Genomic DNA, 25,462 nt, shown 5'->3' with positions numbered 1-25,462 from the left:
ATCACACCTGTAACATCACGCTTACATCTATCACATACGATCCCACACTTATTCCTTGTCCATATTTAATACCCCAAATATAATTGTACATAGAAAATTAAGAAAAACGATCCTGTAGTATGGCTTTCTTTAATAGGGTGGTATTACATGCCAGTACATGTCCCTATAGGACGTTCATTACACATAGGTTTTTTTTTACGAGATATTATTCAAACGTCAAACGTGTATTGAAATAGCATAAAAAATACCCACCAAAATTGCAGCTCGTTTGACTGTACCATTATTTTATGTTACATTTCAAAATATCGATATTTAACATGTAACCTTCTGAAAAACCCACGTTAAATGGCATTTATATGATTTAGAGGAATCTCCCAATTTTCGGCGGACAAAAGATTACTTTAAGATGAACCTATCGAATTTTAAAATAGACCTAAATAAATTTAGAAAGAGGGGATCAAGTATGGGTAAGAGCATGTGTACGAGTACATCCACATGAGAAAAAAAATTGCTAGCTTTACTGCACACAGCAAGCGTTCCTCTCACTTCTCTGAACTTTTCCTCCACTAACTATGTGAAGAACGTCCCCCAGTCAAAAAATCACTTTAATCACGAATGGAAAAATTTTAAAAGAATAAAACACAGTGAAAATCAATTATTGTATTTGTACAGTACAAAAAAATTTTTGTTTGATTTTTGAAAATATTGAAAAAATATGAAAAATTGTATAAACAATTATTTATTTCCTGTAAAAGTAACAAATTAAACATATAGGAATAAATATTGATTAATACATCGGAAAGGTGCTCTGCAAAAATACACTAATTTCCAAGTTTAAAAAAAAAAAATTGAAAAAAAAACTTATTCCATTAAGTAAATTATTTATTAATTTTTTTATAATTAAACCAAATGAACTTATATACATCAAATAAAAACTTACATAAATAAGTTACGAATTGCAGAAAGTCCGGGGCTCAAAACTCAGTGGAAACTTTTTTTTTTTTTTTAAGAATTAGTAAGAAGAAAAAAAAAATAAAATTCATAAAATTCAAAATGTGTGGTGTCGTGATTTAATGTGGCGTTACGTGGAGTAGAGAAAACCAGAAGTACGTCACGGGGGATGAAGCGAAGGGGGGCGAACCAAGTGAAATCCACTTCCGTTACACTTTTTCTCAATGTCAAAATCTGAAATCGTTGATTTACCCTTGTGTATAACGCGCCTACAGCAGTATAACTTTAAAAAGAAGAAAATTTTATGAATGATCACAAATTTTTAGATTAGGTTTTTTGTATGAGACTTCTCAATACTTTTTCGTTATGCCCTATTATCACACGTATGATATCTAAAAATTTTATTTAGAAATCTTTTTTCTGTAGAACCTTATAATATTTTGAGACAAAAAAAAAAAAAAAAAAAAAAAGTAATTTTACCTGCTGTGCTGCGTATAAAGCATCGTATCCTTAATCCAAATCTATTAGAACAATTTTTTTTTGATAATTCATTCTTTGAATAAGGTCACTTACAAGATGGTTTGATTTGATCCTGTTTAAACAATTTTTTGTAACATAGAGTGAGGTTTGGTGTAAACAAATAACTACATAGCAATAGGCTTTTTGACAGTAAGTAGCCGAACAGTACTACTTTAGTGACCAACCGATGGTGCGCTTATGTTATTGCGAAGCGCGCACTCACTGATATGTATTAGTATCAGAGCATAAGCTATCGTTATCTGTGTACAACTTTAATTATATTACTAAATTAAACACGTTACTATTCATTTAGTACAACTTAAGAAAATTGTTAGCTAATAATTATAGTTGTAGATAACAGACTGTCAAAATCATCAGGCTTTGAGCAACTAGTACTTTACCGAAAATTCACTTAAGTGTCATTTGGATCACTATCAAACAGAAACAACATAGTACTTAGTCAGCTCTTAATTGGTAGATACTTGGCAAGTGACTATCAAGTGCTTGATAAGTACCTGCCAAGTGCCTGCACAGTACCAATGAAGTTTCTGGCAAGTGCTCCTTAAGTGCTGCCGATTTACCAATTAAATCCCGCACAGTACCCCTCAAGTATTTGGTAAGGGACTAAAAGGTACCCGCCAAGTGTGCGGGAAATACTTGTCTTGTGCCCGTTAAATGTCCGTCAAGTGCCTATCAAGTACCTGCCTTGTGGCCACTAAGTGCCCGCCAAGTATTTGCCAAGTTTCTACCCATTCAGAGCTGATTAAGAGTCGTTACTATGTTATGGTTCAGTACAATGTTGTTTTTGTTTGATTTTCCCCACATTATACTTAAGTGAAGTTTGCAAATTAATCATTCGCAAATAATAATTTACAAGGTCTGCCAAATTGTCTTATCAGTTATAGAAATCCCTAGTTGCTATGATTGCCTAATAACAAAAGAACGATGACTTTTTAGCCTGATAACTAACAGTAAGTGTCAATTATTTAGCACACAGTGAGTATTAAAATGTTATCTGAACGCTAACGTGTTTCATTTATTGATATAATTAAGGTTTTACACAGACAATGGTAGCTTATGCTGTAATACTAGTACACATCAGTAATTGCGCGCATTGCAACAATGTTAGCGCACCACCTGTTTATCTTTACAGTTTTACTACTCGGATACTTATTGGTTAAAATTTCGTGGCTAAGCAGTTATTTATTCACAGAAAACCGCACTCTCTGTATCAGCCGACATTACTAAACAATCGTTGTTAACGAGTCGAAATCGAACGATATTGTAGTGGATCTTATTTTATAATAAATTGATAAAAAAAGTTATGTGATGATGAATTTGGATTTAAGATACAATTTGAAAATTGTGGAGAAAGTTATTTGACAATAAATTTGGATTTAGAATACAGTACTGTACACGCTGATTATTATTGTTAGAGTACTTTGAAATGTCCTTTTATTTTTGTATGCATATAAGGTATAGTTTGTTACACATGCATGATGTATAATGTATAAGAATAAAAAAAGTGATAGTATTCTAGAACTAAAAAAGTCTTACTCCTCTTATTGAAGTTTAAAAAGTTTCAGAACGATTTCAGAATTTTCACGAAACTATGTAACGAAAATCAACGCTTGATTTTTATTTCTTTAAAGAATATACAAATGAAACACTTGTTACGGAGTTCTAATTCTTGACCTCGTTTATTTCAGCTGAGAACCATATCTACTTAGCTACGAGCTATTCTAAAATGGTGGCTACCGTTACTCCCTTTATAATGTGATTCGTCATTTATTTTTAATTTAAATATTCATTAACTGTTCGTTAATTTATTCGTTACTCAAATTTTAACATACATTATGCATATTATTTACTCAATAAAATATCTTTTTCTTTCAAAACTTTTCAAAATCATTATTTAGTATTAGCTCTTCTTTGAATTGATGGTTATGTATTTTATTTTTATTAATGTGTTAGTTTTGAAGTAAATCATTAATTTTGTATTCAACTTTCTAATTTTTTTAAAAAACTTTTTCAAGCACACCTTCATTACATTATTTTTTATTTTTACTTTATTTATACGTGGTTCTATGAATCAATTGTTATTTTTTATTGTGTTTTATTCTTTCAGAATTTTTTCATTTATGAGTGAGAAGATTAGTTGAGTTTAGCTACATTTACTGGTACGTGATAACTATTCTATTCAAGGTAAAGAAGTACTACAGGATGTTTTTCTTTAAGTATCCTTTCAGATATATGGTGTAGGTATAATATACATGACTTAGAATGAGTATGTAAGCGTTTGTAATATATGTAAAGAAATAAAGATGGCTTAGCCCAAAATTACAAACAGATAAAAGATAAGATTAGATTAGATTAGATTAGATTCATTTATTTAACAGACTAAGGACTCAGAGACGTGCTCTGTGGTCCTGTATAGCCTAAGCCGTATATACATTAAAACATTTCAAAGAGGCTACTGAATATTAGCGCCCAAAAATACTATCGCAATTATTACATTATTAAAATAAAAAAATAAAGAAAACAAAAAGAAGAAAAAAAAAAAAAAAAACGACTCAAAATAATAAAATTAATAAAAATGTAGTTTACAAGAAATAAAATCAATAACAGTAGTAATGGAAAGCGTAATTAAATAAATAGAACAACACGATAAGATTTTGTTACAATTAACAATTAACGCGAGTTGTTGAAGACAAGCTGGTAGTATTTATAAAGTTCACTCTTGAAACACGGGCGCTGGTATAATTCACGTTTAGCAATTGACAAACCGTTCCACACACCAGCGCTACCAACGAAGAAAGAATCATGTAGAAACTTAAGAGTGGTAGGAGAGGTAAGCAGATCCAGGTGAGATGCCCGTTTTGTGCCAGGCATGTCATGATGTCTAAATTTGAATTTACATGATAGAGAGAGAGAGAGAGAGAGAGAGAGAGAGAGAGAGAGAGAGAGAGAGAGAAAGAGAGTGACAGAGATGTACGAAACTCGAGAAAAAGGATGCCGAATCGCTATTTAAAGCTAAGCGTGACCTGGAAAATTGCTCCCGCAGGAAACAGCGTCTGCTGGGGAACTAACAAAGTGACTTGTCGTTGCGAAAGTCCGACCTGAAGTGGGGGTCCAAGATGCTCGGCTTTTGTAAAGAGCCGGGAACCAGGAAGAGAAAGGAGGAAAGGAGCGGCGTACGCACTCATATAGTGCTTATAATATGACCTAAATTTAGATTGGCCAAGTGAGCCCTCTCTTCTCCTCCTTTACAAGTGCGCGTTGGACCAACGCTGTTCATCTCTCTCTTTCTCTTTTTTTTCTTTTTCTCTCTTAAGGTCTCTTAATCAAGTAAGGTTCGTAACTGATTAAGGCTTTCATTTTTCGCTCCGCTTTTTTTGTCTTTTTTACTGCTGCCTACTGTCTTAGGGCGTGTTTTTTCAGGCCTGTTGCAAGCTATCTCACTGAAACTTGCTGCAAGAGTGTTATTTTCTGCACAGGTTGCAGATTTTTAACATTTTCGACTGTTTTGTCAAGCAAACTACCTGAACGCGCTGGTGTATGTGTTGTTAATGCTGTAATGGCTTGCATTTTTGTTTTCCGGCTCAACTTCGGTGGACCTGGTGACTATTGCATGTCTATTCTATGTTGTAACGGTATCAGAAGCCTTGTTTGGTGCTCTTCTTGGTATCACAAGAGCGATCTTCGTTATCCCCGTGAATATCGTTGCTGGAATTTTTGCTGAGCCATGTGCCATTGACTTGTATGTATTAGTGTGTTTATATGCTAGGAGATAAGTCATAGATGTGTTAGTGCATACATGTGTGTGATTGCTGTTTCTTTCAGTAAACGGAGAGATAGGTATAATAGTGATGGTATTAATGAGAGTGGGGACAGTGATGGTTTTTTTACATCTGTGAAAGAATCATCGTTGATTTCGCATAGTGATGTTATGAGTATGCTTGATGAAGTAAATAAACATCGTGTAATGTTTACTGTGCTTGGAAACGAGAAGGCTATTGGTGTGAAGGCATAAAAACTTCGAGATACAATGGATAGCTTGATCACTGTTATAACTAAAATTTTCACTGCATATTTGTGTAAGCTTGAGGTCAACCGGGTTCACAGTTTCTGCGGTAAGTCTTTAAACGATGCATGTACAAATATTGAAAAAGCGAGTATTAACGCCCTTTAAGCTATCTCAAAAAATATCGCAAACTCTGGTTACCGTATGTTCTCGGTAGTCGCTGTGGTCTTCTTCCTGCGTCATCTGTGCGTCTTCTTCCTGCGTCATGCAGTCAAAAAAACCATTAACCCTTCAAATTTAAAAACTAGTGTAAATAAAAAAATATATTCGCGAAATAGTGCTATAATTTTAGAGGGTGACTCATTGAATGAAACTGTTATAAAAAATCAGCTCACCCATGCGTACTCTGAGCATTAAATTAAAGTAACTGCATATAAGAACACGCGTCTTATTGTACGTAATATCCCTGTGGAATTAAAGGAATCTAAAATAGTTGACTGTGTCGTTAACCAAAATTTACCTGACTGCAATAAGTTTTTAGTAAAAATTATGTATATGTTTCCGCTACCTGATAATAAAAATTTCGCTCATGTATTATTGAAGTTGTACCTAAGCACCATTAAATATTACGGGAAAAGGCGCGAGTTTATTTTAGTTAGCGATCCCGTAGTGTCGCTAACCTTGTTTCTATTTTGCAATGCTATAAATGCACGAAGATTCGTCACATCGCTAAAGAATGTCAGAGTGATGCATGTTGTGGCTACTTTGCTGGCCCTCATGCATCTAATATTTGTATTCATAAGACAAAGTTGCGATGTGCATGTTGCCAAGCATTCAATATTGCAGATAATATTAATCATAGTGCTTATGACAGAGTTAGATGTTCTGTTTCATGTTAGAAAATTAGGCTTGCTCCTTCATTTGTAAATCATGGTGAATAAGGTCACTGGAACCACGTATTTATGTGTTAGTCATTGTAATGCACCATCCCTGAATGCTAACTTTGTCGATGTACGCAATTTTGTTTTAACTTATAGTGTGCAGATTATGGGTGTGAGTCTTTTCTGAATCTGAATCATGATTCCACATGGTATGGCATTCTGGACTACTATTTGCTGTGCAACGATTGGATTGGTCAAGGGGGTCGTGGAGTTGCTATGTATGTTCATGAATCCCAAAAGTCAAAGATTGTTGCATCATCATCTGAATTATCTTTTAATGTCGTGCATACAGAATATCTTTTCGTAGAATTGAAATTGGACTCCTTTTAGTTTCTTTGTGCGTTGGTATATAACCCACCAATGACCGGATATTGATGTGAAACTGTTGAAAATGCATCACTGAACTGTAACGAAGCCTATAATAGTATTTTTATGCTTGGCAATTTTAATATCGACTGATTTTCTACTCTTTTGACAAAAAACATATTGGTAGACTCACTTCAAACTACTAATCTTAATCGCTTACCCTTAAATAAAACTCACCATATAGATAATCCGTTCTTAACAATTGACCACTTTTGTCTTGTTGATGATGATTCAAATTTGGCGTTTCATTTGCAGCACTTTGTGCCCAGTATATCACTACATGATATTTTACTTGTTTGTTTTAAATACAATAATCCACAATCTGTGGACGACTGCAGATTTACGTAGGATTTTTAAGTAAAAAATGCTGTTTGCCACACTTTTAACCGTACCAGGAAAGATAGTGATAGAGAAATCCGTAACCTTCTCCGTAACCTCGCTAAACTTGCCATACTTAATGCCATTTCTTGCTACCACTGTATTAATAGTGCTGGCCTGTCGAACAGTGCTGTTCATTACAATACTCTACGGACTGACCTTGATTCACTGAATACATTTTTCATAGATAATCCAAGTATTGTGCCACTAACTACTCATATCCCTTCCGTTGAAGTTAATAATGATAATAGATTATTCTATAGCGCTGTCAAGGCATCTGATATCTATAATTATATAAGGAGTGGGCGCTCAAATGCAACTGGGACTGATGGTATACCCCTACGCTTTTTACGTGATTGTATTCTACGTTGTTCCTGTATTGATGAATGTCTTTGATGCGTCACGTCAAAGCAAAATTTCTTCTACATTATGGAAGCAGTCCCATGTATACCCAATTTCCAAGACCAGGATCCCTAAAAGAGTAAAAGATGTTAGACCTGTTAGCTTGTTAAGTGATACTCCTATGGTTTTCGAAACTATTGTACGTACACAAATTTTAGAATACGTAACGCGACTAAACATACTCGATCCACTGCAGTTAGGGTATCGAAGATTTCATAGCACACAATTAGCAGTTATTAAACTGGTTGATAATATTAGGGTTGCTATTGATGGGCAGCGGGCTATATTTCTGGTAGCTATTAATTTTTCGCGAGCTTTCGATATTGTTGACATCAAAAATGTATAATAAGCTCTGAGATTTGGGATTTTCAAGGTCTACCTGCAATGGGGTTGAGTCTTACCTCACTGATCAGTCTTAAGTTGTAATTTATTCTAAAGGTAGAGCACTTAACCTTTGTTCACACATTCGGGTGTACCACAAGGCTCTTGGCCCGTTACTTTCTTCTCTCTCCATAAACGACATAAGTTCTGCAATTAAACACTGTTCATATCATCTTTATGCTGATGATCTATGTGTATATCTTCATGGTTCTTTTGATTCATTGGCGAGTATTGTGCGTATGGTTAATGAGGATTTACACAATAATTTATTTTGGGTACTCTTTAATGGTGTTCTTATCAATAAGGAAAGGACAAGTGCTTTATGGTTGGGCTTACCTAATTTTATGAGTAGACTCCTAACCACCCATGTACCTGTATCTGACGTTTTGCTTGATGTTTTCGTAGTTAAAATTTCTGACACACTAAAAATACTAGGCATTGTGCTTGACTCTGCATTGAACTTTCAAGCGCAGTGCTGTACTACATCAGATGAATGTTCTACTACGCTATATCGCTTTGGTAAGTGTGGATCGCCACTTCCTCAGAATTGTAATCTTACGTTAGTCAAACCACTTATACTGCCTTACTAATATTATTGTACTGGTTTCTTTTTCTCACTCCATACGGAGCTTACACCTAAACTTTCCAGGAGAGTGCATGCAGCTATCCGCTTCGTAACAGGAACACCCAAGCAGGAGCACATCACATCTAAATATAAGAAATGGAATATGCTTCCCTATTTCCTTAGGATTGAATATCTTATGTTTTTATTCCGTGCTTCAATCATGCGCTGTAGTCAGCCACAGTATCCATCGTGAAGATTCCAATTTAGACCTCATAATAGGCCTAATACTGAACGGGCATCCCATCTTGATCTGCTTATCCTTCCTGCCGCGCGTAAATCTCTGCATTATTCTTTCTTTGTTGATACTGGTAAAATGTTTCCCAATTGTTATACGTGACTTATAACAGCGTCCATGTTTCAAGAGAGAACTCTATAAATATTACCAGCTTGTATTTGTCAATTTGCGTTAATTGCTGTTTGTTACTAAAATTTATCACGCATTCATTCATTCATTTATTTACGTCTACTATTATTGTTGTTATTATTTTTATCTTTTGTTGATTTAATTTTTTATTATTTTATTTAAGCTATGTAATAATTGCGTAACTATTATTGGGCTATAATTTTTCGTTACCCTTATTCAATACAAAAACGTATATACGGCTTAGTATATATACAGGACCCATGAGTACGTCTCTAAGTCCTTGGTCTGTTGGATAAATCTAATCTAATCTAATAAAATCTAATATCTTTATCTTTTTCTCTCTCTCTCTCTCTCTCTTCTAAAATGAGGCCGTATTACCGACGGCTTGGCTGGTTGACCGTTGATGCCACGAGAAGATATTTCTTGAATTGTATGGTCCATCGGCTGCTCACCTCGGAGAGACTAAAATACCTGGCAGAGTTGTTCCCACTGTCCGAGGTCCTAAGGAAATCCGCTAGGCGTGTCGCGACCGATCTTTTCGTCCTTTTTGCACGTACTGTCACTGATGATCGATCTTTTGTTCTGAGTGCTATAAGACTGTGAGAAGAAGTCCCTGAGACCATCAGACTTAGCGGCTCCCTTGATTTATTTGAAGCTACACTTTTTGATTGGCTATTCAAAAGCGATTGAGGTAGCGATGGTACATTGCGAGTGGTTCAATGGTTCAATAGTTTATCGGCCATATATTACTTATATTACTTATATATTATTTATATATTATTTACTACCTAGAGAAATTTATTTATTTGTTTATTATATCGTCGAATTGCGTCTCACAGATCAATCAATTAATTGTTATTATTATTATCATTATTATTCTGTACATTATCTTACTAATACATAAAGAAGAAGCGCTAAAACCGTTGTAATCGCTAACCGCGAAAACTACTGAACCGATTTTGTTGAAATTTTGCACACTGATTCATGATACTTCCTAGATGGTTTTAGTATAGTTTTTATCTTAAAAAATTTAATAACAATAGCAATAAATGAGCTCAAAGTTTTGCAAAAATATGCCAGCTTTTCACTTTAGTTCAGTAAAATCCGCTAGGTGGCGTTGACATAAAATCGAAGCTACCTGCAACATAATTAAATAAGTGTAGTTATAATAGGCTGGAGCGTCTCCATAGTGTTGTAGTCGAGCTTCGGCAACTCAACGAGCTGTATTGAGAATGCTGATAATAGTCTTGCAGCTGGGTATCCCGGTTACGGACGACACTCTTCTCTAAGGGGGAAGGGACCTAAGTGTCCCTTCACCCTGAATCTCAACGAGTGCGATCAAAAAAAAAAAGATTATTCCAACCGATGCCGTCTCTGCCACAATACCAGGAGACATATCTAGCCAGAGCACAATCTGCTCCAACTCATCAGAGTTGTAAGAGAGTTCCACCGTCCCACCTGGTGCAGTTAGAGAATTTGTGGCTACAAATGTAAGCAAGGGAAGAAAATAGCTCTGAGCTCTGAGGGGCATGGGCAGCCACAACGGCTACCTTCTTGGTCGTCGCGTCCCCAATGCGCTTACCCATATGTTCCCGTCTAACAATGAGCGGTTGGTTATCCGGGGAACGACCCAAGACGAGATATTCTTTGGTCATCAGCGTACCTCCCTCTATCATAGTCTCCGTATATCGAGACTCCCAGGGTAAGAATCAAGCAACCGTAGCCAGCTCTTCATCATCAGGAATAAGAATAGCCTGGAAGTTTTACCACTGGCGCTTTTTAGCGCCATTATAAGTATTTACGTTCCCTACTTAACCATCAATTTCATCGGTTCTTTTTAGCATCCACCTAAGTGTAAACTACCTTACCAACAAACACATTTTTATTACCATTTCCGGAAGCGATTCGTCGAAAAGACTATATTAACTAAAGACGGGCACTATTAAACCAAGTCAGCCATTTACTAGCAGACGTCACCTACGGAGTGGTACTTCGCAAGGCTGGAAAACCCGGTGACCGACGACCCTATATTACCCTCTCGACTCTAAGAATTCAACCAGGAATCACTGATCCTCTCCAAAGTCTGCGTTGGGCAAACCTATAACAACTGTGTAGGAAAAAAAACTTAAGCCAACGGGACAGCCTCCACTGGACAAGTATCACTAACCAATCTCCCCATCTAAGATCACCAAAACAACAGAATCTCCAAATAAAAAAGGTTTTTTAGACACCAACGTCTTCGACGTTATACCGGGAGACGTTGGGAAAAAGCACTACAACTAGCCCCAAAGCTTCGGACTTTGTAATTTTTCTCCCAATCAGTCTGTATCTTTAACAGCAAGCCAGAAAAGATCACCCTGAGGTATCCAGGTCACAATTGCTGTTAACTGCAGTCAAGAAAGAGTTAACTTAAAAAGCTCATCGGTCTTTTTTAGGGCCATCGGACGTCGAACTACCTTGCCAACAAATATATTAGAACTAAGTTGACAGAAAACACACTTTAGGGGTCACACAAATTTTAAGTATGCCAAAAGTCGCAAGAGGGTGATTCGGAAGAAAAACTTCAAGTGTATCTAATAAATACAATTTTACTCAGGCGTCAAGAAACTGACGCAGAAAATTTATCGAGATTGAAACAGCAGCGTCAAAATTAACAACTAAAGAGTCCATTACGTGAAAGATCAGCTTTTCATTGTACCCTCACAGCAATCTCTGAAATCTTTAAAGATCCTACTTCAGATTTTTAAATAAGTAGAAAATGTTTTTGTGTTTTTGTGGCAATAAAAATGTAGGGTTTAAGGTCCAGGACTTTGTTGCTCTGGTAATAAAGTTGTGAGATATGAGAAAAAAAATTTTTTTTAATATAAATTTTTTGGGGGTTTAAAATCTTAACAGCTTTAAAAAATAGCCGTTTTCGTGAATTACACGGAAGAAACTGTAAATCAACGGCTTCTTATGGCCACCGATTATTTTATGGCATAAAGAATGCACGGTACTTTTCAGCATAATAATTTTTTTGAATTTTTACACCTCATTATTTAACCAAATAAACTATATGGATTCCGAAAAAATATGTTTTTAATAAGAAGATTTTTGTTTTTAGATGTATCAGGAATATGTGTAAAATTTCTAACTGAAAATGTTTCACATTACATGTCAACACACTACGGTGTTTTATTTAGTAAGTCTCGGGCGAAGCCGAGACGGGAGGCTGCTAGTCTGTATGTATGCTAACTATTGTAGACTTCTATGTACTTTGAAAGTTGCCACTCTGTTTATTAAACCTTGACATTATTAAATCAGTTTATCATCATCTCTTTTGGTACCCAAAAATGGGAGCATATTTCGCCAATCTATAGGAAGTATTCTGTCCTCAGCTTCGATAGTAGAGTTACTTACATGGTGGTCTGTTTGGTATCCGTTGTTCTCCGCACATATGCTACAGTGTATTTGAGAAGGCTCTTCAACTTTAGACCTGAAAGTGCCACTAATTATACCATTTCTAGTTCTCTTGATCTTATCGTTCCGTGGGCGCGCACGGAGACATATAAATGCAGTTTTCTGTTGCTGTTGCTTGGCTACAGAATATGATTCCTACAAGTATTCATATGGAGGCTACTTTGCCTTGCTTCAAGAGACATCTTTTAGAGTACATCAAATCCATTGACCTGCGTCTCAGGTAGATTATAACAGACTTTGGTGATGAGTCGGCATATATTGGAGCTTCACCAATTTGTCTAGTATGGTATATTCGATTATTATATTATAATTCGTTATTTACTTCTTATTATTTCATTGTACTTTTATTTTACTTTATTTTATTTTATTTTTACTTTTTTATTGAATATTTTCTTGTATGTTCTAACTAAAATACTGCTGGAGCTTGACATGTAAGTATCATGAGTGAGTCTGTACACTCACTAATTTTGCCTAGCACCTAGGCAATATGTACAGTCATGGCTACCATGGACCCTGAGTCCCTAGCCTCAATAAACTTATCTAATCTAATCTAATCTCTCTCTTTTGCTCTCAGTCCCTCCAACATATCAAAGGTGTTTACTTTCAAGTGAACACTGAGGGTTGTTTAAAATATCGTTTTATAAAAGGTATATTCTTCTATGTTTTGTTATTGTGTAAACAGACTTGTTCATTAGTATGATGGTGCTGAAAATTTGGTTTAAAAATTTGTTAGTTTATAACAATAGAGTTTTTTAAATACTTTTTGTTGACAAAATTTTTTTGGAACTTTCGTTCTCTCACTTTATTTGAGGCTATTTTTAATCGTAATGAAAGATTTAAAGAAAAAAAATGCCAACTCTACTTTTGAATGCCCCCTGCATGAGAAGAATTAAAATCTTAATTTTTCGTGTATCAATTTTTTTTTTCTTAAATACAGTGAAGATTTACTTGACAAAGATTTGTCAATTAGGCATGCTCAATGTTGAATACTATGTTTGTAACTGTATGAATATGTACAGTAACTTATATAAATTCAAACGCCAGTACTCCAACTGTTAGATGCAGAATTACATAAAGACGATACACAAATTTTTTCGCAATAAAAAATTTATTCATCAGTCTGTTATTGCAAAATAAAGCCAGTTTTTTGTATCATGTCTTCAAAGTAAACTAGAGCATTCTTTTTTTTTCAATTCATGTTTTTTTATAACAAATACAATGACATTTGTTGGGAAAAAAGTATGCAAAATTAACTTAAATATTTGCTATTGCTTAAGTTGCAAAATAAAATTTTTGGTGGCAAAACTTGCAAAAGTGTGAATTTTATAGGAGATTTGATGACGAAGAGATTGGCAGTTTAAAAATTTCTCTAAGAGCAGTAGAAGTGGAGATACAAGGTAAAAACTACAAAAAAATTTGGCATTTCATCATTAATTGTTAAATAAATGGATGGAAACGACTTTTGATTTGGACAAAACTATTTTTTCTATATTCTTGGAAAAATTGTCCAGGGAATGACGAATTTTTCCTTTACTGGAAAACATAAGATTAAAAAATCCTTTTATTCATGGACTATATTTTATAAAGATGACATGGATATTTTGGTCGTAGAATATATGTTTAAACATTTTTTAATTAAAAAAATTAAATAAATTATTGGCAAAGTAAATCTTATTTAGTAACTCATTAAAAGTTTCTGTTGTCATTAACCACAATTTTTCCCAACATTTTATATGTATTGCCGCACACAGCTCTCCTAAGCACTGAAAGACTCGACGGTTCCCTTCTCTTTGACTTTGGCTTTTTTCGGTTATATCTGTTCGTAGCTTCTCCACATGCCACGTGCTGTCTGTATAATAGTTAAATACTCACAGGGGTGGCATAATGCCATAAATCCATACAGCGTACAACCATCCCTGTAAGTATACGTATAGTTTGACTAGACTAAGTAGTCTCTCTTAGCATTGCTCGCCATTCTCACTGACTTTGAAAGTGGCAATTAATGCGTTGATGCTCATATGCCATTGCGTATGTGTGTGTGTGCGTACGTGTATGTGTATTTTTTTTATTTGTATTTGCCACGTGACTTATTAGGTGCTTTGAGATTTGTTGTGTATCGATAACTTTTGTTCAATACAATAAAGTATAAAAATGATGTAGTACAAGTATTATATCATAAATTTTTTAATTTAACTGTGTTTACTCAATATTTTATAATGTAAATTGTAATGGCTGTGTAGAAAATGGCCTGGAGCCCGTAGAACCCACAGCTGGTTTTTTATAAAATTGATTTTCTTTATGATCGATTAGTATGTAGTTTGCACCGGGAAACAATTTAAATAAAGCAAGTAATTTTAAAACTATAGTAAAAGATTCTATTTGATAATGGTAGAAATATTAGGATCTATTAGGAAGGATAAAACTATGTCCTAGTTTGTTATACTATTTAACGTCTTTGAAAGTACAATTTCATTGTTATGACTTGAACATATATTTATAAAAAGTGTTACATCAATATTTACTTATGAACAGTTATTAGACTATGTTCATAAATTTTTAATATTTTCTAGTTTTTATAGTGTAGTGCAATATTGTAAGGCTGCCATAGTTTCTTTATTGTTGTAAATGCTGTTGCTTTAATTACAATTACTATAATAATTTTTTTTGTATTTTTAGATTGATTGCTGTATAAAGTTGAGTGGAATGCCTGATTTGACACTAACTTTTGTTAATCCAAGGTTATTTGATGATGTAAGTTTTCATCCTTGCGTAAGGTTTAAGAGATGGGAAGTAAGTTTTTATTTGAAAAATTTTATATAATGTTCTTGAAAATTTTTTAATGCTATGAGTGCATGTTAACATTTCAGTCAGAAAAGATACTGTCGTTTATTCCCCCGGACGGCAACTTTAGATTAATATCGTATCACATAGCTTCTCAAAGCGTTGTAACTATTCCATTGTATGTGAGGCACAACATCAGCTTAAAGGAACAAAGTGGTGGTAAATTTGATATATCAGTAGGTCCAAAGCAAACGTCAGGAAAAACAGTAAGTGATAAATAAGTAAGACATAACATACTCTAAGTATTGTTATTTACTATTGACGAAACCTCTTTTAACAATTCAATGCTGTCATTAAAGAAGATTTATAGTTTTTTTTTATTGAACATCAGAATATTTTATTGTAAGCGTAATTATACTTATTTAACAATTAGATGAGTAGACTGTATAATTTGTGGGATGCCGGATAGTTGAAATCTCAGGGAGAGATATACACTGAGAAGAGATTAAAAAAAAGGCAGTACCCTACACATAAATTCACTTCTACTTCTTTCAATGGAACAAAATAATCTTTGATACAAAAGAAAATCTTACGATGAAAAATGCATAATTTAGTGCAACAAACGGAAATTAAGTTGATTAATTGACAAATAAAGAAGATCTATACTTCGGAGTATAAGTAGTACTTTTGGTGGCCACGGTACCACAGTAATTTTTGTTGCTTTGTACCAAAGTAATTATTGTTGCTTTGTTGCGGTTCTTGTAGCTCGAAAACTTAGTATTACATGTTCACAAGTTTAAGTCCCGACCTTTCCTTACTTGGTTTACATTTCTACGAAACTTGCTCGTCATGTACGTGTTTCCAACTACGATCAGTTAAGAGCGCGTAGTGCTAAAGTCGTAACACGATCTTTTAGAGACAGAGCTCGATGCATACTGACTAGAGGTGAAACCGTTGTTTGCATGCAGTCAGTCAATTAACTCTAGCCTCATACATGTATAAATGCTCATTTTCATAGTGGTGGATAATTTTACATGAAGTATTAGAGATAACAAGGTAACGCGACGATGCTGCATCATTCGCATGCCTTAAATAATTACACTTACGTTGTACCTTAATGTTATGCATGAAACATAAAATAAATAATTTACTGATGAACACTTGAATTTGGTAAAATTATAGAATAAGTTTATTCCGTAGGTTGATGTAACGAACAAATGAGACACATAAAATCTAATAAAACTTAATCATTCAGCTGTATTGATGATTAAAAACGTGAAAATAAATCACGAGTAACGCTTATTATAAGCTTGTTTATAAATGAATTGAATATAATAATGGTAGTTTTCCTACGAGTTTGAAAAGTCTTTGTTTGCGAACCGAGAGGTTTGCGGCTCGAGCCGAAGGCGAGGGACGTAACGAGGTTCGTAAAGGAGACTTTTCGAACGAGTTCCGGAAAACTGCTTTTTTGCCCGAGGAAGTACCAGCCTCCCAAAACCACCCGAGGGCGGAAATGGTACATTACGTCACTAGGGCACAAAGTACAAACATGAGCGCTCGAAGGGCGCAATTGTTGTATGTTGGTGCCCGAGTCGCGTATAATGTTTTTCTTACCGAGGGCGCAAAGTGCAATTTTGCAACCGTGGGCACACTTTGCGCCCGGTACATCACTTTAGGCCGTAGGGCAGAAAAATACTTAGGGCCCGGAGGGCTTAAAAAACTTTTCTGTCTGTGGGCCCAAAGTGATTTCAAAGGCGTAAAGTATGGCCCGAGGGCGCAAAGCGGCAGTTGCACTGTGGGCCCATCGTAAGAAATACTAGTTTTCGTCGGATAAGTGCCGTCGTCTCCAGAGATATTTTGTGGCCCGAGGGACGTAAGGTAGCTGTGGAGCGATGGCACTTGTGTGGCGAATTCTATTTTTCCTACCGAGGGCACACCCGACCCTCAAAAACGCCCGAGGTCGGAAAATTGAATTAAAAAAATAATCATAAAACTATGAAATATGAATTATTTTTTTATAAAATATTGTCAACAAAAATTAATGTGAGTTTTATAAATTTAACGTCCTAATAGACGTCGACAAAATTATCTAACGGCTAGCTACTTGGAAGGGCAGACTCTTAACAAGAACCAGATCTCTGATTCCAAAGTTTCTGGGAGGAAGCAACCATTTTAATTGACTCTGGAAAGCAGAAAGGTGCTCTGAAGACTACTTCTTTCCAAAATACTTAAGCATTCAAGAAATTAATTTTCAACACCGTAGTAGCATATTCTTTCAGATATAACATCTGGTTCAGATATAAGATAGAATTTGGAGGATCAAGAAGTGAGCTGGAGTAAACGGATTAAAGTCTAAAGGATCACCATTCAAACGAACCAAGGAGTAAGAGTTGAGACAGGCTTCGATTCTGCAGAGCAGTATGGCGTATTGAATGAAGATAAATATTTATTTACTAATTACTTGCCTAATATGATGCTTTATCGGCTCAACAGCGGCCTCCCAAAGACCTCCTTAGTGGAGAGCTGATAATAGATTAAAGTTCCATTGTATTCCAAGGTCGCTCAACTTCAGAGCAAAGAACGTAAAATTGAACATATTTTAGTGTTAGATCCCACGTTTATACAGACGAGTCATATTATAAGTAAAAACGCAATTCATCCGTCAGATTCATACAAGACGTATTGTATACATACACAAGCTCATATAACAAGTGGAGCTCATACGTTACTTATATGCGTGTGTGTATATTAGCTTTAAGGTGAATGTTTTATAATATGCTGACATGTAATACGGCCAGCCTCGTTGTAAGAATGCATGTATGTATCGAAATTGTTCATTACATGTATGAATGCATAAATTGTATTGTATGTTTAAATGAATAGTTTACTTGCGCATTGATTATCTATTTCTATAAATGTACACCAATTAAATAATCATAATTAACAAATTATTTCATTGTATTCAAATTTATTGTAAGATACTCAAAAAGATTTATTGCAAAATTTTTAAACATATTCGTCTCTTTTCAACTTATATTTGGTGTTTCTTTTATTGCTGATGTGAACTTCCATCATCACTGATCCAAAAATTTTAATCACACTTGTCAGAAAAATGCGATTAGTACTGTTGTATTGTTATTTCGTAACACATCAAATCATAACATAAAGCATCATCGTGCAAGCCCACTGTTTTGCTGTCAACGCAGTCTGCAAGAATATCGCTCATTGGTTGTTCTAATTCAACCAAAGGCCTCTTTTACTATCTCTGATGCTATGAAAACGCACCATCAAGAGGAAAAATCGCTTTTTTATGTCGGTTGCCTGTCCTCTAAAGTTTTAGTCAACTCTTGACTCCCGTGACTCGTGAGTACCTTATACACGTAAGGAATAGCGTGTTGGCTGAGGCACCTTAAGTGCATTTCGAGAACATCAATAGTATCGGACTATGCTAAGGAGCGAGGTACAGCAAAAGAAGCCCGTCAAAAGTGGCTCTGGCGATAGCAGAGAAAGCAGAAACTGCAACATCTTACCAGCAACGAACTCATTCGTGTAGTTTAAGGGACCACTGAAAATTACTGCACAAAAAATTAGGGAACTCAAAAGCAGTAGTAAGAACAATCAGTGATAGATGTAAGTTATTTATTAGTAATATAATTAAACCTTGTAAAAGTGACCAGAGTAAATTGTATTTAAAAGAATTATTATTTTAAATTTTTTTAATAAAAGAACACATTAATTAAAATTATCCATATCATTTGAATGAAATATTTTCACTCTACTTGTAAGAACAAATAAAGCTCACGAGCTAAACCCTAAGAGACCCACGGATGACACGAAAATAAAACTGGCTAAACAGAGGTATTTCAGCTAACCAACGAGACCAAAGGTCTGTTACCGAAGCTGTCTAAGCTACCTAAGATATCAAGAAAATTTGACAATTGAACTAGAGGCAGAAATTGGGTTCAAGGACGTGAACAGTCGGGCACACCCAGTTACAACTAAAAGCTTACGTTCCCTATGTAAGCCTGAGAAGAAGATTACTTTATTGTTATTATTAAAGTACTTTAGCTTATCAGCTGAATATTAAGCAGGCAAATTCCTCAATATGTCAGTCAAATTTTACTGTCACTTGAGCAAAGAAAGGCCTGAACTGGCTAAATCATAGAGCTGAATAATCCGTTCTAGTATCCCGAAACGAGTGACTAGTAAATAGGCAGTAATCTACGTAAAATTCTCGCAAAATAGTTTGAGCTGCCAAGGAATGAGAAAAAGTATAAGTACTAGCCCGTTGCCGAAGGATTCTAGTGGTCAAATACATAGAGCTTAATAAACCATACATCATGTAATCGTTTTTAAAACATTAACTATAATTAAAATAAACAACACCAGTTTTCATAAAAGAGTGGCAGGTGGTTTCGCATGAATTCTATAACAATAAGTCATAATACATAAACGTGTTGTATTTCTGTAGTTTACCTAACTTAGGTTCATTTTCATGGTCCTTGGATTTAAGTTTTAAATTAATCCAGAAGGTTTCGAATTCAGAGAGAAACTGTAAATTTTGACAATTAAAAATCTCAAAACGCATGTTCCATCTTTAGAGTTCGAAGTATTAAAGATTTACGGCTAAGAGTAAAATTTACAACTTAAAAGGGTAGATTAATATTTCTAATGGTATTAGTAATTGTTCTATTGAAAATTTTCGTCATACTATTTTTCAAAATATTGACTATTTTTCTTTTCTCAAAACATTGTTCAATCAAACTCGTACGATCGTTCGTAATTTTTAGCAATTTTTCTAAATTCGAATATTTATTACAAAAATTCCAAGTTGTTAGGTTGTATCAGGTTATTAATAAACATGTAATGAAATAAATAACAACTGAGCTTTTAAGACTTAAAATTTTAAATTATGGTTTCTTAAGACTTTTCTCTTCAAGTTTTGAGTACACTGGATCAATCTCATCTGATATTTCTGTCCCTTTGAACCACAATGATTGATCAGGTAATTGTGATTAAAACTCGCCTTTACACGCAGTACCCAAAAACTTATGTATAAATGTTATGTAATGCCACTGAGCGTATAAAATTAATTATTAAATATCAGCACCTCTGTTGTGTCTTCAAGTGAGCCATTTCGGGAGGATGGATTATAATTAATACAACATTCCTTGAATTGGTCCAATGACGTATATCATCAGCCAATTTAGATGCATCTACGAATCCATGAATTTTGAACCTTAGAGCATCAGGACTTCAGTGATTCCAACGTAAAAACTTGACGTTGTTAAATATAAAAAATTCTTCTTGACCACTTGTTCCAAGGTGGTTAAGCATTGGGCAGAAGAGTCTTCAGAATCCACATTTCTTAAATCATGATTTTACCCTTCATTACCATAAGTCGTTATTGTGAGGGGGAGTCCCCTGATATGGTCGTGTGATTGTCGTCCGGCAGCGTTAGTACATCTAGCAGTACATCTGGAAAACGAAAGAATGAAGACGGCCGTAGTTGACGGGGTTCTATTATTTACGCAAATGGAACTGTCTGCAATCTTATCATACTACCAGGACGTAGAGCCTTAAGTCTGAACGGAATATCTAATGAAGTTCTTAAGATCGTGGCCGCAGAGAAACTACATGTTCTGCTGGATGTGTTTAATGCTTGTTGTAAAGCAGGCACATTCGGCGGGCCGTGGAAGATCCAACGCCTCGTTCTTCTAGACAAGGATAAGTGTCCACCTGTGACCCCAGCATAATTCTGACCACTGTGTACGCTGGACGACTCGGGCAAGGTAATGGAGTAATTGATCTGAACTCGTTTGCAAGAGGTTGGGAATCTGGCCGACAACTAGCACGGTTTTAGGGTTGGCAGATCAACATGCCACGCGTTGACCTAAGTTCTAGAGTATGTGAAAAGGACATGACAAGCTCCTTACAAAACAAGGAATGTTTGTGTCCTGATTACCCTAGACGTTAAGAATGCCTTTAACTCGGCAAGATGGTCTGACATAAGAAAAGCACTGTGCGAACAGAAGGTGCCGGAGAACTTAAAAAGGGTCGTGGACAACAATCTCCAGAACCGTGTCCTTCGGTACAACACAACGGAGGAACCACGAGATGTGAAATTGACGTCGGAGAAGGCTCAGGGCTCTGCGCTGGGTCCAGACGTCTAAAACCTCGTGTACAATGGGCTCCTGTGGTTCAAAATGCCCAAGGAAGTAAGGCTGGTGGGATTCGTGGATGATATTGCCATGATCGTCCTAGCAATATCTTAAGCCCAAACAAAGCTTAGGATTCAGTTAGAGACCTCCAAAGTATAAGAGTAGCTGGAGGAACATGGTTTCGAGCTGGCTGACCATAAAACGGAGATTGTTGTCCTCATTAGAAAGTATCGCTATGCTCAGAGTAGAGCGACAGCAAGTTGCTGATAAAGTCCAATCAGCAACGAAAGACATTACAGAGACGCTTAAAGCAATCAATGATAAGTATGGTAACACAGCGAACACTGTTAAAAATGGGCTCAAAGCCGCGCTTAAACACCTTAAAGAGGCACAGGTGATAAGAAAAGGCTTTCTTTCTCAAGAGGAAGTGTTCACAAACTCTTGGAAGGCGTCATTCTAATCCCTAAAGGGCCAGTAACGAAGGCGAGATAATTTCCGACGACATGTTCAGAAAAAAACTCTGAACACTGCCCTAAAGGAAATAGAACGAAGTAAAAGAAACAGGAGCCCATCGGACAGCCCTGAGAAACGTCAGCAAACCATGTCTTTAAAAAAAAAGAAAACAGGCAGTGGCAAGCAAGAAGAGATTCTCCTGAATATTAAAACAAGCCAGAAGAAAAAAGTGGACGCGACAACAACAGTAGTAGTGAAGATGGCCGAAGAGCAGACCTTTGCAAAGGTGCTGAAGACGATCAAGGCGAACTTTGACTCCGATAAGGCTAATGTGGCAGTCCAAAGTGTTTTCACTACGAAAAAAGGAGACGTAATTATCAAAGCCAAAGGTGTAGAGAATGCTATTGCATTCTCACATCAAATTGAAAAGTTGGTAGCTGGACAGGGTACTGTCCAAATGAGCAACAAAAAAGTGACACTAGAGGTCCGAGACCGTAAAGCTATTGTAACGGAAGATGAGGTAAAAGAGGCTTTCGCTAAGACTTTTGGACTTAGGAGCCAGGAGCCAGAAGTAGCTTTCTTAAAACCAAACGCCAGAGGACAGAGGCTGGCGTTGATAATGGTGGACGAAAGAACTGCCAGACAAGCAGAAGAGGAAGGCAGGTTACGAGTTAGCTTCGTAAGCTGCCGAATCCGAAGAAGAATTAAAGTAACAAGATGTTACAAATGCCTGGGATATGGATACGTCTTAGGCAACTGTAATGAAGAAAACAGATCCAAGCTTTGCTTCCGGTGTGGAAGCTCAAACCCCTAAAAAAAAGAGTTGCCAGGCGCAGCGCGGTGCAACATGCTTAAAGCAGGCAGTGGAAGCTGCCGTTTATTTAAAAGAGCCCTAGAAGAGGCTAGGGGTAAGGCCTAAGCAGGACGAAAATAAGGCAAAGGGGCCTTGAGTTGAAAGACAGGCTTATGTGGACCCATGCTGCGCTGGGTACTTTTTACCTATCAGCAAGGGAAAGCATTAAGCTTATAGTGGTGCTGGCTGAGTAGGCAGCCTACTATGAAGCGCTAGACAAGGTGCTAGTCCTCAGGGACCCCGAGTCTTTTTCAGGACTAAAGAGCATCAGCACCTCTAGCAAATAATGGCGAGTTAGCTCGTTAATGCTGCGAGACGCGATGGTCTTCCTGGTGGCTCCACCCTGAAGTAATGCTAACGCGGTTCCGGGGTGGATCAAAAGCCACGCGGCATGGGGAGGGGATTTAACGGGTATGGGTGGGCTAATAAAAAAAATCCACCAAGTCCCACACTACCGCTGTCCCTGCGGTGTGCTTCAATGCATTTCCCCTTTCTCCACAAAAAAAAGTCCATCGAATCGTTGCCTAAAATGGTAGTAAAAATGTATTTTTTGGCAAAGTAGTTAAACCTTAGGTGGCCCTTGAAAGAACCAAAGAGATTGATGGTTTAGTTGGGAACGTAAATACTTATAATAGCCCTGATAAGGGCCAATGGCGAAACTTCCAGCTATTCCCTACTATTATTTTTGATGAGGAAGAGCTGCCTATGGGTAGCTTGACTATTACCCTTGGAGACGATGCTGGAGGGAGGTGCACCGCAGGCCAAAGAATATCTTGTCTTCAGGTCATTCCCCAGATAACCAACTTCTTATCGTTAGTGGGGAAAGGGGGTCTGGAGAATACCTTTTCTGTGGGTATGCTGTTAGGACGACCTGTGAGAAGGAGGCTGGTGTTGCTGCTCGAACTCAAGGTTGTTTTTCCTAGCTCGCTTATGTAGCAAAATCTGCTCGGGTAGCCCTAGGACGGTTTAAGGGAAGGCCATAAAACGTAAATTATGCTAGATCAGATTGTGCTTTGGCTAGACACGTTTTCTAGTATTTTGTCGTAGACGTGAGCATTTAAAATAACTTTTTATTGGTGGCACTCGGCAATTTTAGGTGTTTAGGATGGAGATTGATGTTAGTTGCTTGTCTATTAGAGAACAGTGTTGTTGGTAGCTGGGATACTTAGCTGCACGACTTCCAGCTCTATGTTTAATGCACTGACGGTGATTGACTGCTTTGATTTTACTTCTACGCCAGACGGTGGGCAATTTGGTGCGGTTTTTTTTTTTTTTTTTTTTTTTGTAAATACATAGCTTTAGAACAAGGAAAAGTAGAATAATGATTTTTTTTTTAAATTGAAGCTTATAATCTGTAGAACCTTATAAAACTATAGAGAAAAATTTAAAAAATTTTTACATTCCAGGAAATTCATTCAAACACAAAAAAAAATGTGAAACTTGATATGTATAATTGGAATCATGAATTAAAATGTACATTCTGCATCATATAGGTTGAATACTGTAACATTCTAATATGCCAGAATTATTTTTTGAGTACATACTAGAATCATGAGTCAGAATCTGCTTTCATAACCTAAAAATAACCCAATACTAACCTTTAATTTTTAAATAATAATCCTGTAATAGGTTATTATTTTCTGTATTTAAAATGATTAATAATACGATGTATATTTTAAAATAACAAACTTCAAACTTTACCTACAAATATTGTAAAGACAATCTTCAATGATTATTTTACTGCAAATTTTTACTTATTACTAGATAATTCAAGTGTAATATCTTATTATTTAGTTGGTCAGATATAAGCAAAATACCGGTACACTCAAAATGTGTATAAGTCCTGATACAACCTCAAAACATCGTATTTATAATATATTCTATTATTAATATAACCGTAATCACGCGTTTTTCTAAAAGTTTTTGCCTATTTAACATTTTTACAAATGAGAAAAAAATGTCCTCGATTGTAGTCATTATAAGTAAAGTACAAGAGATGATATTTTCATAAAAATTTGGTCGGTCTTTTATTTATTGCACTTAAAGGACGGTATTTTAGAGTGCCAAGATAAGATGGCAAAAAGAAAGCAAGCAACTTGGAATGCTGGGATTGTGCATGTGATTGGTGATGAGACTAGTAATACGATTCACCTACGTCCTTTTTAATACAGGTTAAACCTCCACTTTGGTGAAATAAAGTTCAAGTCACTGTTACCGAACTTATTTCTGGACTACACTGTGTGGCTGTTTGACATTTTGCCTGATGCTGGGCTAGACAGCACGGTTATAAACATATTCGGTATCAAAATGACGAGATTCATTGACGCAAACAGGATAGTGCTCCCTAAATCATGATTTCATCTGAGTCTGATTTTCTCCGGGATTGTTTGACAGCCTCACTCTGCAGTGTGTGATGCAAGTCATGAAAGTCATACACAGTGTATACGCTTTGCACACGTGAATACAAATTCAATATCAGATTCATGGTCTTATCGATGATCATGATATTGATGTTCTCTGTATAGTTGACCCCTGGTGGCTCTGTTAATAAAGTGTATGATCAATAAATCTAGCAGAACTCGTATTTACTCAAGTCTACGGAAACGGGCTGTTATTGTGCCACTCTCTAAGGTACCTGCTCCCTTTGAATCCAAACACACGCAACCGATGATCGCATATGTGATTCGTTTTTTTACCGGGAACACAGTACTCAGACTGTTCTGCTGAAAGTCACTGATAACATTACGCTCAGTATGGACACAGACTTGGTGACGGTCCACCTGAAAAAGAAAGATGGAATTCCA

General features: G+C 35.9%; 1 protein-coding gene across 3 annotated transcripts in view; it reads left to right on the top strand.

The window, feature by feature from the left end:
- Positions 1–25,462, top strand: part of carmine (AP-3 complex subunit carmine) — a 278,243-nt gene that overhangs the window by 46,327 nt on the left and 206,454 nt on the right. For all 3 annotated transcript variants that reach the window (XM_089597244.1, XM_089597243.1, XM_089597245.1), the window contains exons 5-6: positions 15,087–15,200; positions 15,278–15,457. In XM_089597244.1, coding sequence (XP_089453370.1) covers positions 15,087–15,200; positions 15,278–15,457 — 294 coding nt within the window. The remainder of the gene's footprint in view (positions 1–15,086; positions 15,201–15,277; positions 15,458–25,462) is intronic.

This window comes from Copidosoma floridanum, unplaced genomic scaffold (assembly GCF_036245765.1).
Source record: "Copidosoma floridanum isolate Cflo_tuat_1 unplaced genomic scaffold, Cflo_Japanese_pri ptg000031l, whole genome shotgun sequence".
Classification (NCBI taxonomy): Eukaryota; Metazoa; Arthropoda; class Insecta; order Hymenoptera; family Encyrtidae; genus Copidosoma; species Copidosoma floridanum.
The sequence above is the reverse complement of the archived record's forward strand: the minus strand, read 5'-3'. Positions and strand labels throughout refer to the sequence as shown.